Source organism: Artemia franciscana, chromosome 9, assembly GCF_032884065.1.
Source record: "Artemia franciscana chromosome 9, ASM3288406v1, whole genome shotgun sequence".
Classification (NCBI taxonomy): Eukaryota; Metazoa; Arthropoda; class Branchiopoda; order Anostraca; family Artemiidae; genus Artemia; species Artemia franciscana.
Genome location: NC_088871.1, coordinates 49,313,388 through 49,326,423, shown reverse-complemented (window position 1 = coordinate 49,326,423; position 13,036 = coordinate 49,313,388). Strand labels below are relative to the sequence as shown.

General features: G+C 35.2%; 1 protein-coding gene across 1 annotated transcript in view; it reads right to left on the bottom strand.

Moving 5' to 3' along the window:
- LOC136031509 (uncharacterized) overlaps window positions 1–13,036 on the bottom strand; it is a 305,780-nt gene that overhangs the window by 99,737 nt on the left and 193,007 nt on the right. The window contains exons 38-39 of the mRNA XM_065711175.1: window positions 7,557–7,753; window positions 4,034–4,171 (exon numbers count right to left, since the gene is read on the bottom strand). Of these exons, the coding sequence (XP_065567247.1) occupies window positions 4,034–4,171; window positions 7,557–7,753 (335 nt within the window). The remainder of the gene's footprint in view (window positions 1–4,033; window positions 4,172–7,556; window positions 7,754–13,036) is intronic.

Sequence of the window (13,036 nt, the reverse complement as noted above, 5' to 3'; positions counted from 1 at the left end):
TTACCAATGGCATCCTTTTTTGTCGCCGTTACGTGAATTATAACTCTCTTTAATTTTAGCTTTCAACTTCACTCTACCAATCAAAAAAACTTCGTTTTTTATTTTAAAATTGATCACTATTCTGAATTAATATTTGTGCTATGTATACCCTTTAAGAATAAACAAAGTAATTGTGAGAAAATTAGATCACGAAACCCCAAATTCCAAGCCTTTTGGTTTTGAGTATATTTACAATTTTGGCCCAACTTCTGAAATTTCGTATATATTTAAATAAAACAGCTGGTGGTTACAGACAGTAATTAAGAAAAAAGTCGACCCTGTAATAACCGAAACTACAGAAGAGAAATTCTCATATTAATTTATAAATTTAAGAATCAGCTTTTATGCAGATTCCAAATATATAAAATTAATTAAGTTTAACATTACCCATCAAAACCCAAGAGGATGAAAAAATTGCTTAATTATTGAAAAAAAGGGGGGACACCCCAAAAATCAAGGTAATATTAATTAAAATCACAACATCAGATTCAGAATATCGGAAAACATTACTGTAGAGGTTTCAAGCTCCTATCTAAAAAAAATATGAAATTTAGTTGCTTTTTTTACCCAGAAAAAAGATCACGGATGCGTTTTTGTTGTTTATTTTCTTAGGAGAACCGTATCTATCCATTGACTCTAGTCGTTTATCTCACCCCCCAAGAAAATACCCTTCCGTTGGAAAAACCCTTGCAGGTTTTTTTAAATACCCCCCACCGGGAAATACCCCCTTTCCCCCGGAAAATACCCCCTTCCCGTGGAAAATACCCTCCGGAAAATAGCCCCCGTGGAAAATAAGGCTTTCCAAATTTAAAAATTTTACTTGAGCTTTTTTTTCCATGGGGGGGGGGAGGAATTTTGGTACTTGTGTATCATACGCCACTCACTCAAAATTAAGCTGTGCAAAACTCAAGAGAAAACTGTTTTCTTCGTTAGTTTCTTTCGGCTGAACGTGAGACAAGACACAGACAAGTGACAGAATAGATGGGAAATATATAATTTGGGCTATATATTTGCCCATTTTCCACAGGAGTTTTTTTCCAGGGGGTTGTAAACACCGTCCCCCCTAACCAATAGTCCTAAAAGATCGGTAGATGGCTCATTTGAACAGAAATTAAAAGTTCTAGTGCCCTTTTTAAGTGACCAAAATGATTGGTAGGCCTTTAGCTCCCTCTCCCACGCCTCTTTTCCCTAAAGACTTCTGATTGGAATTTTGACATAGTCATTTGATCATACGTAGTTGAAAGGTCCAATAACTATCCCTTTGGAAATGGCACGACCTCTCACTTTACTATTATTCGTGCACCAAGATTTTTTTATTCCCCTGTTAAAAGTATTACCTGTTTATCAACATCGTAATTTCACTTTAATATTTAGTCAAATTCCACAGTTATCTACAGCCAACACAAAAGCATATACAACAATCAATTTAATTGTTATTGTTACAAGTTTGTCAACAATTTCTCCCATGTGTAGATCATAGCAGCAGGACTGCCAACCTTTGTGGAAAACATAATCCCCAACTAATTTATGAAGAATATGTATTGTTATTGTTTAGAACATTAGAGCTTTTTTCAAACGTAGATTGTTGTAAGTGAGTCTTGGGATATTGATGTTGCTAAATTTTCAGTGGAAGTCCTGAATGGTAACAGAAACAGCTTACGGACAGCTGCAAATGACGGTGTTAAAAATTAACACAGTTAAAAGGACAGGGACAAAGACTTTCAAAAAGTTTGCCAGGCTCTTGAAGACCTTCAATGACTTTAAGGACTAATTATATCACGCATAAAATATTTCATAGAATTTAATTAATTGTACAGTTATTTAATTAGTTTTTGACCATGGCGACAAAATCAAACGTTTTGTCGCAAAGGTACCCAACAGTTCGACTATTTTGATATTTTAAAGACTAAATAAATGATTTAATTATTAATTATATAAAAGTAAGTAAGTATGAGGTCACCGAGCCCGTAAGGCCCAAACTGGCGGTACTGATCTGTTTCGTGGCCCTTCAGCCAGGAAGTGCAATGGGGGGTTGGGGGAGGCCATTTCGTGCTTTCGCACACCCTTCCTGCTTACCCTCCCCAGACTTCTCCAGGTACCCATTTAGAGCTGGGTAGACTCTGGATGAGCTTATAGAGTCACGCCATTGACCCATGTCAGAAAACAAATAACAGGTCAAGTCGAGGATCGAACCAATGCTCCTTGGACAAAGAATTCTCAAACCAGCGCGCCAACAACTTAGCCGTGGTTATTAATTATATACACTGCTTGACACTGCTGCTAACAGCTTACAGGAGCACCAAGTAACCTTAGTTCAACACAGCTACGAAGGGTTCTCCTCCTTTGAAATCTATTCAACGCCTCCCTTTTTACATCATTACCCAGGAAGTTACTATTTCCCTAAAATCTTTCCTTATGACATCTTCTCATCCCACCAGAGACAACCTGCTTTTTATTTGGCCCTAGACGGTTGGCCAAAAAGGACAATCTTTGGCAATCTGTCATCCTTCATCCACAGAACGTGTCCTATACATATTAACCTTTCTGTCATTACAGCCCTAGAGGATCCTAGAACCTAGAAGGATCCTAGCAGGATCTTATATTTTATATTAAAATGATTAATTATGTAATTTAAATAATTGTGTAACTGATTTAATAAATTATAGAACATAATTAGATAGATAATTACACGCTCAGAATTTTTTTCACGGCGACAAAAAAATTGAATCTCACAGGTAGCCTAAGCTTCAACTAAGAGCGTTAAAAACATGCGTATAATCTCAGCCAATGTATATGATGAACATTGTTAAAAATTTACAGCTGTCATATACCACAAACAAGAGCTTTACAAGTACAGAAATATATCTTGATTTAAAAATTTCAAGTCAAGGGACTGCAGAATTCATTGTGTTGTCCAACTAAGTTCTGGCTAAGTTTTATTGAGAAGATATTAACTTTATATTGACCAGAAACAAACTCATAGATTTTTTATTTTTAATGAAGAGCTAAACTTATAAAATATATAATGAAATGTCGTTCGGTGTAACATAAAAAATCGTTCAGTAAGAAATGACTTTCGATTCTATAAGACTCACAACAGATAGTTGAAAGAACAGAGAAAGTCTGGGCAAAATGAATGAACTTTTGGAGGTTTTGCGAGTTCAGGTGCTAGAAAAGGTTCAAAAATTAATGTTAAGAAGACTACGTCGCTAAGGCTAGGAATAAGTGAAGATGAAAAGGGGACGTTGGGTAACGAGCAGATTGATCAGGTGGACAGTTTCACTTAGCTTGGTAGTATTACTACTAAAGACGGATAGCCAAGGCTCAGGGTGTTTTTTTTTCACAGTTGAAAAAGTTTGGAAGAATAGGAAGATAATTCTGCAAACCAAGATTAGAATATTGGAAGCTACAGTGATGACATTGGTTAAATATGGTTCTGAAGCATGGTCACTCCGAAAAGCAGATGAAGATTGATAGTTGTGTTGCAGAAAATTGCCTACGGATTGTTCTGGGTATCTGTTTGACTGATCGTATTTCAAATATTGGACTGTGCGAAAAATACGGTTAAATCCAGCTTTCTAGGACTATAATTAGAAAAAGGTTGATAGGACTTGGGCACATTCTGCGGATGAAGGATGACAGATTGCTGAAGATTTTTCTTTTTGGCCAACCGCCAAGGGCTAAAAGGAAAACTGGTCGTCCGCGGCTGGAGTGGGAGAATGTCATAAGAAAGATTTAAGGGAAACGGGAACTTCCTGGGAGCGTGTTGAAAGGGAAGCTTTGAATAGATTTGAGTGGAGGAGGAGCGTGCGTAGCTGGGTTAGCCTCAGGTGACTTGGTACTGCAGTGAGTTGATAGTAGTAGTAGTAATTTACCCGTTGAAGGTATAAAGGTCAGACTAAAATCATTACCTCTTTGAAAAAAAAAACTAATAATACAAAAATAGAAATAGAAATATTAAAACAGAAAATTAGAATCGAGCAGTGCGCCATACTTATTATGTCTCAGTTCAAAATCGCCTTCTAAATCCCCAAAGACTTCAGTTGTGCTTCGAATTTTGACGTCAGTTTTTTCTTTGTTGAAATATAGCTCAGTATCATATTTGTCTGCGTCGGGAAGGTGCATCGCTAACCTAAAGAAAAACAGTTCATTAGACAAAATTTTTTTATATGCAGTCTCTAGGCAATCAAAATAAAAATAAACAATGCCCTACGAACACAAAACTTTGTGGTAACAATGATAAAAAGAGAATTTAAAAAAGCTAACGATTTAATACAATCTTTAATCACACCTCCCACTTTACACTAAAGTTAACCAGCCTCCTCAATCTTTCAGTGAAGTTTCTATTTTAAGTATTAATGCTTCCAGAGAAAGAACCCATTTACACGTCTTTGCCTTTCAAAATAAGATAAGATTTTCCTTAATAAGTATAAAATGTGGTATAAAACTACCATTTCTGTAATAATAGGGGATCCCCATCAGCACTCATTTTTCACGCTTAGTTCAAACATATTTCCTTCAAAGGAAGGGAGGTCACTGCTCTAATCCCCACGTTAAGTTCCCTTCCCCTAGCAGAAAACACTTCACAGCTATCGGCCCAAATAGCTGGCATGCAAAAATGAAATAATCAATAACTGTTAGTTTTATGTTAGTTACTGGGTAAACTATGCGAAAAAACATCTTTTCTTATGAAATGCCCATATGTTTAAGGACGGTTGCACCACTTTATGGTATTAAACAAAAAAAATATTAAATAAAAGTAATCATTAAATAAAAATTATTAAAACAAATTATTAAATAAAAAACAGTGTTAAATTAAATAAAAAAAGAAAAAAATAAACATAAAAAAAGTATTTTGAACTTAAAGTAATGAGCAACATTAAAAAAAAAATGAACAGAAACTATTCCGTGTAAGAAAGAGTTATGCCCATCCTCAATACCTTGATCTTTATGCTAAAGTTTTTAGCGCTTAAAAAAAAAACTTCTATTCTAATTAAATGACCCTTGTAATTCAGCAGTCGTCCTACAAAATTTGAGACAAGCAGTCGAACTTCAGCTTAAAGAATAAAGTATTGGGGAGGAAGAAAACCCCTTCATATACAGAATAATTTCTGTTCGTTTTGAGTTTTAATGTTGCTCTTTACTTTAAGATGAAAAAAATAGTTGGTTTTTATTTAATTTCTGACCGTTTTTTTTTCAAATAATGCCGGTAAATCTGGCTTACCCTCTATGAACCCCCCCCCCCCCACGGGAAACTCATCCTCTTAAAATTTTACACCCCCCGTAAAATTCCTCCTGGACAATTCTATCCTCGCTGAAAATTCCCTCCTCCTCCGTATAATTTCTATCAGAAATTTTCCTTAGCATAATTTCTTTTGAAAAAAATTAGGTTCTAATCGTTTTTCCGATTCCCCTGGAAAATCTCCACATGCAAAACTGAGTAGGCAAAGAGACGGTAAGATAAATAAAAATAATTTTCAATAGGAATTCTGTCAAATACCTCCAGTGTAAAATTATCCACTGGAAAGTAAACCTCCAGAAATTTACCTCTACAAGAAAAATTATCCCCATGAAAACCCACCCTAAGCTCAAAATCCCACCAGAAAATGCCTGTATGATTCCCAATAAGATATATCATACATAAACAATGGAAAAATTTCATAACTTATAGACCTATCCCCAGGAGCTCGGGGGGGGGGGGGGTCTAGTTATCTCTAAAGGCATAGTTTTGGGACTTTTCAACTATGCTGAACAAAATGGCTATCTCAAAATCTTTATCGGACGATTTTGGGAAAAATAGGGGGTGAGACGGGGGATAGTTGCCCTCCAATCTTTTTAGTCACTTAAAAAGGACGCTAGAACTCTTAATTTCCGTTCAAATGAGCCATCTACCGGTCTTCCATGAGTATTGGTTCGATACGATCCCTTGGAAAAAACAACAACAAAAGAACAATGAAACACGCGCCCATGATCTTCCTTCTGGACTATAATAATTTAATGACTATAATAATTCAACAGGGTCGTCATAAAGTGCAGCATAAGCTGCTTGTTGGAATTAAACTAGTAATAGGATTTCAGCATTTATACGGAACTGGATGCAGATGGAACCCACGGATATATCAAGGCATAACTTGAGTAGCGGATCAGCTATAATCAAGACTGATGGCTTTAAAAATTGCGTGCAAGTGCGAGACGCAAAACAGTCCAAGTAATGAAATTTCTTGACAGCATCTTCTAGCTAGTTCTTTATACACTGTATTAGCCATAGAAGTAAAAAAAAGGCCTGTAATAATCTTAAAAACAAGAACATCCACAAATTAGCAATTACTCAATTCGCAAAGGAGTGATTCCAGCAGTGAAATTGTTCTATTTTCAGCCCCCCCCCCCAAAAAAAAAATCCTGAAAATTTAATTTTTTTCCAAAAAGGAATTTTGTGGAACCGGCACCATTTGTAGATTTTTTGTGTGAAAATTTTTTGACGAAAATGTGTGTCTACAAAGTGGATGTTTAGTCTGTTCTTTTTTATGCAGTCAAAACTGGCCAATGAAGGTGTCTCATCTCTATTATCATTAAGCAATTTTAGAGGAAAAACGCCTTCGTGGTCCGAGCCTCGACTCACTTTGGTAAATCTGCACAAAATAAGTGTCTATAGCTGCTCATTTGCAACCCTGGTGTAAGCAGCCAGGTAGAAAATTGAAGCATTGGTGAGCAATTGTCACAAACAACCTCAAGCCCATTGGCAGATTTTGAAATTCTGGCAGCCGGATACGGCTTACAGATGAACCGACAAAATATCGTGGCAGAGGGGAGCTAATCAGACAGTCTTGTAGATTCCGGGCGAGGCGTTAACTTCTGGTCCCGCAGCAAGTACAAGTAAGTACAAGCAGCTTTTTTAGGAGGAGAAAGGCAAATAATGAAAATACACATTGACCAGCTATATGTCTGTCTTCCAGCTTAATTATTCGAAAAATCATAAAGTTTCGAAAATTCAACAGTCTCTAGGCAGCCAACAAGCCTGGATATCTAAAAGAAAAGGAATATGAACTTCCATAAAACAAACCTCTCTTGCAATTTACTTTAACAAACCCCAAGCAAAATGAATAAAATTCTAAAAAGGACTTTGGTCCATCTATAATGGTCAAAGAGCATCTACAGTTCTTTCTATCCTCCTTTAAAATTTATTTGACGTAGGACCACGGTTTGAATAAATAAAGTAGATATTACACACATAAAGGAATTCAGTTGATGGAATCCCCTCGCCATTCGAGCGGAGAGGGGTTAAGGAAAATATATTAATGCAGCAATTCGTCAACACCCCGCCCCCATCAAGGGCTAAACCACTAGAGGCATTTAAACACAACTTTACTGTCATGAAACTGACATTGATTCAGCTTAAGCTTGGACATCATCAGAATTCAAATGATTAAAATTTCTGAATTTCTTAGGATTATAATTTCGTAAATTTTTGTTTTACTCAACTGAAATTAAACATCTTTATTAGACTTAAAAATACACACCTTAAGGATTTTTCTTCAGATGTCAGATCATGATTGATGCTAAAATCAGTTTTCTTGTCTCCCATTTTAATTTCCACTGTTCCATCACTTGTATCTTTTACAAACTGCCCATCAATTTTGATTCCCATCTGGTCCATTTCTGAAATTTCTATTTCAGCATTGAATTCAGTGTTACCGTCATCTGAACTGTAAACTCCCTTTAAAATGAAAATTTTTCAAACACTGAGAAATGATTGGTAACTGTACATAATGTAATTTCTGTTGCGTTTGCGGCTTACCAAAGATATACTATTTGATGATATTACAGCAGAATATTTGTTGACTCAGAGCTAACCTATTGAAAGATCATTATGTGTAGTATGTTTTAAATTTATGAGGCAGCTGTAATAGCTTCTTTTTTGTTTCTACATTTTCAAAGCTTCCTTCATATGATGATAATGAAAAAGTTGACTTGGCGGCTAAATTCCTATTGGGAAAATTTCCCCAATTATTGGGATGAATTCCCTATCTTAATGTTAGCAATAATGAAGGTCAGGGGAGCTTTTTGCCAGTAAATGAGTAAAACTAATTAATATATAGATATTTTTTGCAAAAAAAACGATGGTGCAAAACAGATTGGGTTTTACATAACATAAATATGAATCTGATTAAAGTTATAGATGGAATAAAATGAAAGAAGTCGGTAAACTGAGGAAAACGAATAAAAATTAATAAGTATTGATGTAATAATAAATATTAATAATAGTAATAACAATAAATACTAAATAATAGTAAATAAATAAATTAATTGATAACAAACATAAATAAATATAATATAATAAATAAATATAAATATGAATATAATGAATATAAATAAATCAAATATAATTAATAAAATAAATAAATAAATATAAATAAATAATGTATCATGACATTTGGAAGTAATTGAACCTCCGGAAGTTATCGAAAAAATGGAATAAATTTAACAAGTAATTGTGATGAACAAACCAAAAAGTTGCTTAATTGAGAAATACCAGTTAAAATAAAAAAGGACATACGTGCCAAAACCCCAAAATTCTCCCAAAATTTCACGGTAGAAGAACATGTTCTTCTTTCTTGTCGATTCAAAAATTTTTGGTTTTTGAGTGATTCTGGTAAATACCTGCCCCCCTCCCCCGCCTCTTTAAGACGTGCATGAAATAGTTTGAACAAAGCTTTAAAAAAATACAGTAGAAAAGTTAATGTCCGAAGAAAGAGATTGAATAAGGCATAAACACGGGGAAACATCAAGACTTTTTTTCTTGTTATTGACCAAAACTTTTTATGACCCTAAAAAATTTAAGGCAAAATCTTTTATGGCCTAATCTTGGAATAAATGAACAGATCTATTCAGACCCGTGATTAAAAATAATTTTTCTTATCATAGGCATTGCAATAGCGCTGCTTAAGTAAACAGCGATGTGTGCATATTTTTTTATTATTTTTCTTTAGACCAGGGCACTTCATACCGAAGGAGTTGTCGTAGAAACACCATTTTGTTCAACGTAGTTAAGAGGTCCAGAAATTATGTCTTTGAGGATGACAATCCTTCCCCCCATAGCCCAACGGGAAGGGGTTGTAAGTTATGCCTTGGGGGCATATAAGGTCTCTATGTAAAGAGTGGTTACATAAACTTCGGAGGTGGCTCATGGGATTGGTAATCAGTGCCCTTCTTGTACATTCCTGAAATGCATCTGATAGAAATTTTGAGATGGCCATTTGTAGCCGTAGAAATTTCGAAAAAGGCTCATTCGATTAGAAACTGAAAGGGCTAGTGCCCGTTTCAATAGTCAAAAGTGAATGGAGGGCAACAAGCCCCCTCCACGCCCATCAATTCCCAAAAGACATCTAATCAAAATTTTTAGATAGTCATTTTGTTTAGCGTAGTCGAGAGGCCTGGAAATTATGTCTTTGAGGAAGACGACCCCCCATAGTCCTCAGCGTATGGGTTATAACCTATGCCCCGAGGGCATACAAGATTTTACAGAAAGCATGATTGTACAAAATTCGGAGGGTGTTCATTGGATTGAAAATCAAATATTCTAGTACACCTTTGATATTTTATCAAAATATATATTTTGAGATAGCCATTTGTTCAAAAGTAGTCCAAAGACCATATAACAAGGCCTTCGGGGTAAATAGTATCCCCCAGAAAATTCGAAGTATATATTTCTAATTCCCTTTTAAGATTCAAGCATGATGGAGAACACCTAGCCCCTTCCCCCCTCCCTGACATCCTCTTTTCCCGAAACGTATTCAATTGAAATTGTGAGACAGCCATTTTGCTACCAATAGTCAAAAAATGATATGACAATTTCTTTAGGGTGGACACGATCCCCCCCAGAGCCCATGGGCAAGGGTTGTAAGTTACGTCACGGGGCATATAAGATTTTATGGAACGGGTAGTCGCATAAACTTTGGATCGGATGGAGCTCATTTGATTGGAAATCGGAAGTTTTAGTGCCCTTTTTAAGAGTCAAAAGTGAAGGGAGGGCAATCAGCCTCCAAGTCTATCATTCCCCCAAAAAACATCCGGTCGAAATTTTAAGAGAGCTATTTTGCTCAGCATTGTTGAAAGATCCAGTAATTATGTCTTTGGGGACGTCAACCTCCCCACACTCCTCAGGGAAAGGGCTGTAAGTTAGGCAACTCGTCCATTGTTTACACATAGTATATATTATTGAAAAGGTATACAAGTTTGAACTTTACTTCATAAGAAGACGAAGGGCAGTCATGTGAGCCTTTCAGAGAATGCTGAAGGGAGTATTGAATTAAATCAAAAACATGTTATGCGTATACGGATTGTCAAAAGGGTGTAACACATGAATACATTAGTATATTAATTTGGAAATTTCAGGAAATGACAAGTGAGATGACCAAAAAGCAATATTTACATGTATCCAATACTACTACATCTATCACCACTATCACCACTACCACACTACTCCATTTACAATATTAAGGGAAAAGTTAGAACTAAATTTAAAGACGCTACGTGCATTCAGATTGTCAAAATAGAATAGCTCAAGAATTGATTTGAGGATTAAGTTGGAACTTTCAGAAAATGCTTTAAGGGGAACATCATCTCACCAAAAGGCAATATGTGCACACTACTGCTAATTAGCCCTACTTGTAGGGCTAAGAGCATTGAGAGGAAAATTTCAAGAAGTATATGAATATAGAGGTTATCAAAAGGACATATTAGTAATGTCATAGCAATAGCTAATTGTATTAAGTTGAAACTTCCAGGACTTGAGGAGATGAATGTTCTACTGACCAAAAAGCAATAGGTTAAAACTGCTGCTGCTAGTAGTACTACCGCTACTCAATACTATTACTACTAATGTCAATACTACTACTGAGACTACTTTAACAAATATGCCTAAAGGTATCAAGGTGAAATTTTCAAAGAATTTTGAGGGAAAATGTTAAATGTATCACGATACATCGTCTCTATGCTGGCAGTCAAAAGGGCGTAACAGAAACATCTTAGAAACAGTTTGCTGTGTTAGTTTGAAACTAACAAGGCTTGTTGTGAGGGATGTTAAACTAACTAAAAGAAAATATTCGCATCCTAATGCTACTGCTTCTACTCATACTACTACTACTTTTACTACTGTTACTACATCTATTACTACCACTGCCACTAAAGCTTAGGCTACTACTATTAATTCTACCGCAACTACTACTACTGCTATTAAAACTAAGGGTACAAAGGCGAAAAATTTTGGATAAATATATATTGAATGGAACTAATTCGAAACACACTATGCCCACACAGGTTGTCAAGTGGACACATCAGAAGTGCTTCAGGAACAGTCAATAGTGTTAAGTTGAAACTTTCAGCGTATGTTGAAGGGGATGTTGGAGAAACCAAAGGTGCTATGCACATACTGCTACTAATGCTACAACAACTATTACTACTGCACAAGCTAAGGGTATTAAAAGGTAAAGCTCTTAAGGAAAACTTTGGCGGATGTTGAACTAAATCAAACAAATTATGGGCATGTGGACTTTCAAAAAGGTGACAAAGCAATACCTGAAGAACAACTTAAATTATTTATTCAGACCTTTAAGGGTATGTTGTGGGGGATTTTGAAGTAGCCAGAAGACACTACGCGTATACTTTAATACCACCACTACAGTTACTTTAACTAATGACGCTAAAGGTCAGACTTTTAAAAGTGAGACTTTTAGGGAACGTTTAGGAGGAGTTTCGGTAAAAAGAAAAAACTGTATGCATGCAGATTTTCAAAAGAGCATAAGAGCAATATCATAGGCAACATCACTCTATAATAGCTAGACACACTATTGAAACTATTAAAGAAGCTAATTCATTCAAAATTTTAAGTTCTGGTGCCCTTATTAAGAGTAAAAAGAGATTGGAGGGCAAGCAGCTTCTTCTCTCAAGCCCATTCATTTTCCAAAAGCATCCAGTTAAAATTTTGAGACAGGCATTTTGTGCAACATAGTGGAACAGTTCAGCAACTATGTCTTTAGAGATATTGGGCATGTCAAACCCCCAAAATTACGCTATTGCCTCATTATGCCTTAAAACCAAATATTGCTTGAAGCTAAATCAAAAGGTACTGTGTTTATGATTGCATATAAGATACCTCAGTAATATATCGAGAACGACTGGGGGTATTGAATTGAAACTTTTGGGGATACTACTATTACTACTTATGCTCTTTCAATATAAATAAGTAAAAAGAGTATAAGTGTATCCAGGTTGTCAAAGAGCATAGATAGAATCTTTCGGCAATGATATTAAGCTTTATTTTTTAGGTCGACTTCAGGAGTTAAAAAATTAAATCAAAAGACACTGTTTTTGTCAGGATTAAAAATTGTTGATAAAGTTTCTCCATCATACAATTAGCAACCCAAATTATTGGTTCTTATAAAAAAAATGAAGATATGAAATATTATTTTTTTTACATGAAAAGGACTAGGTCGATAAAAACGAACAGAAATTAATTAAAAAACTTTTTCCACAAAATAAGCTTTTCAAAGAAAAGTAAAGAGCTTCATTAAGCCAAAAATCAGCAGAAACAAAGGCAAATAATCTTCCAAGCACAAAATACCACAAATCACTATCAGTAAGTAAATAAAAATCAAAACGAACAGAAATTACTATAAATACTCGAGTCAAACTCAAAACGAGCAAAAATTAATATGAGTAGGATTGATAACCCCCATGCCTTCTCATAACCATAACACAATTGGCGCTTTACTGAAAATAAAATACGGTTTAATTGTTTTAATTTTTTACTTTCATAAATACAAATTTTCTAAGCTTTATGGAATAAAGATCAGTATATGTCAATTAAACTGACGATCCACGGTCACTTTTTTTTATTTTACTTTTTTTATTGGTCCAGTTTCCCGTAGTCCCGCTAAAAACTGCGGTACTTTTAGTGGTTCAATATTCCTCCTTTTTTGGTACTATTTATAGAAATGCA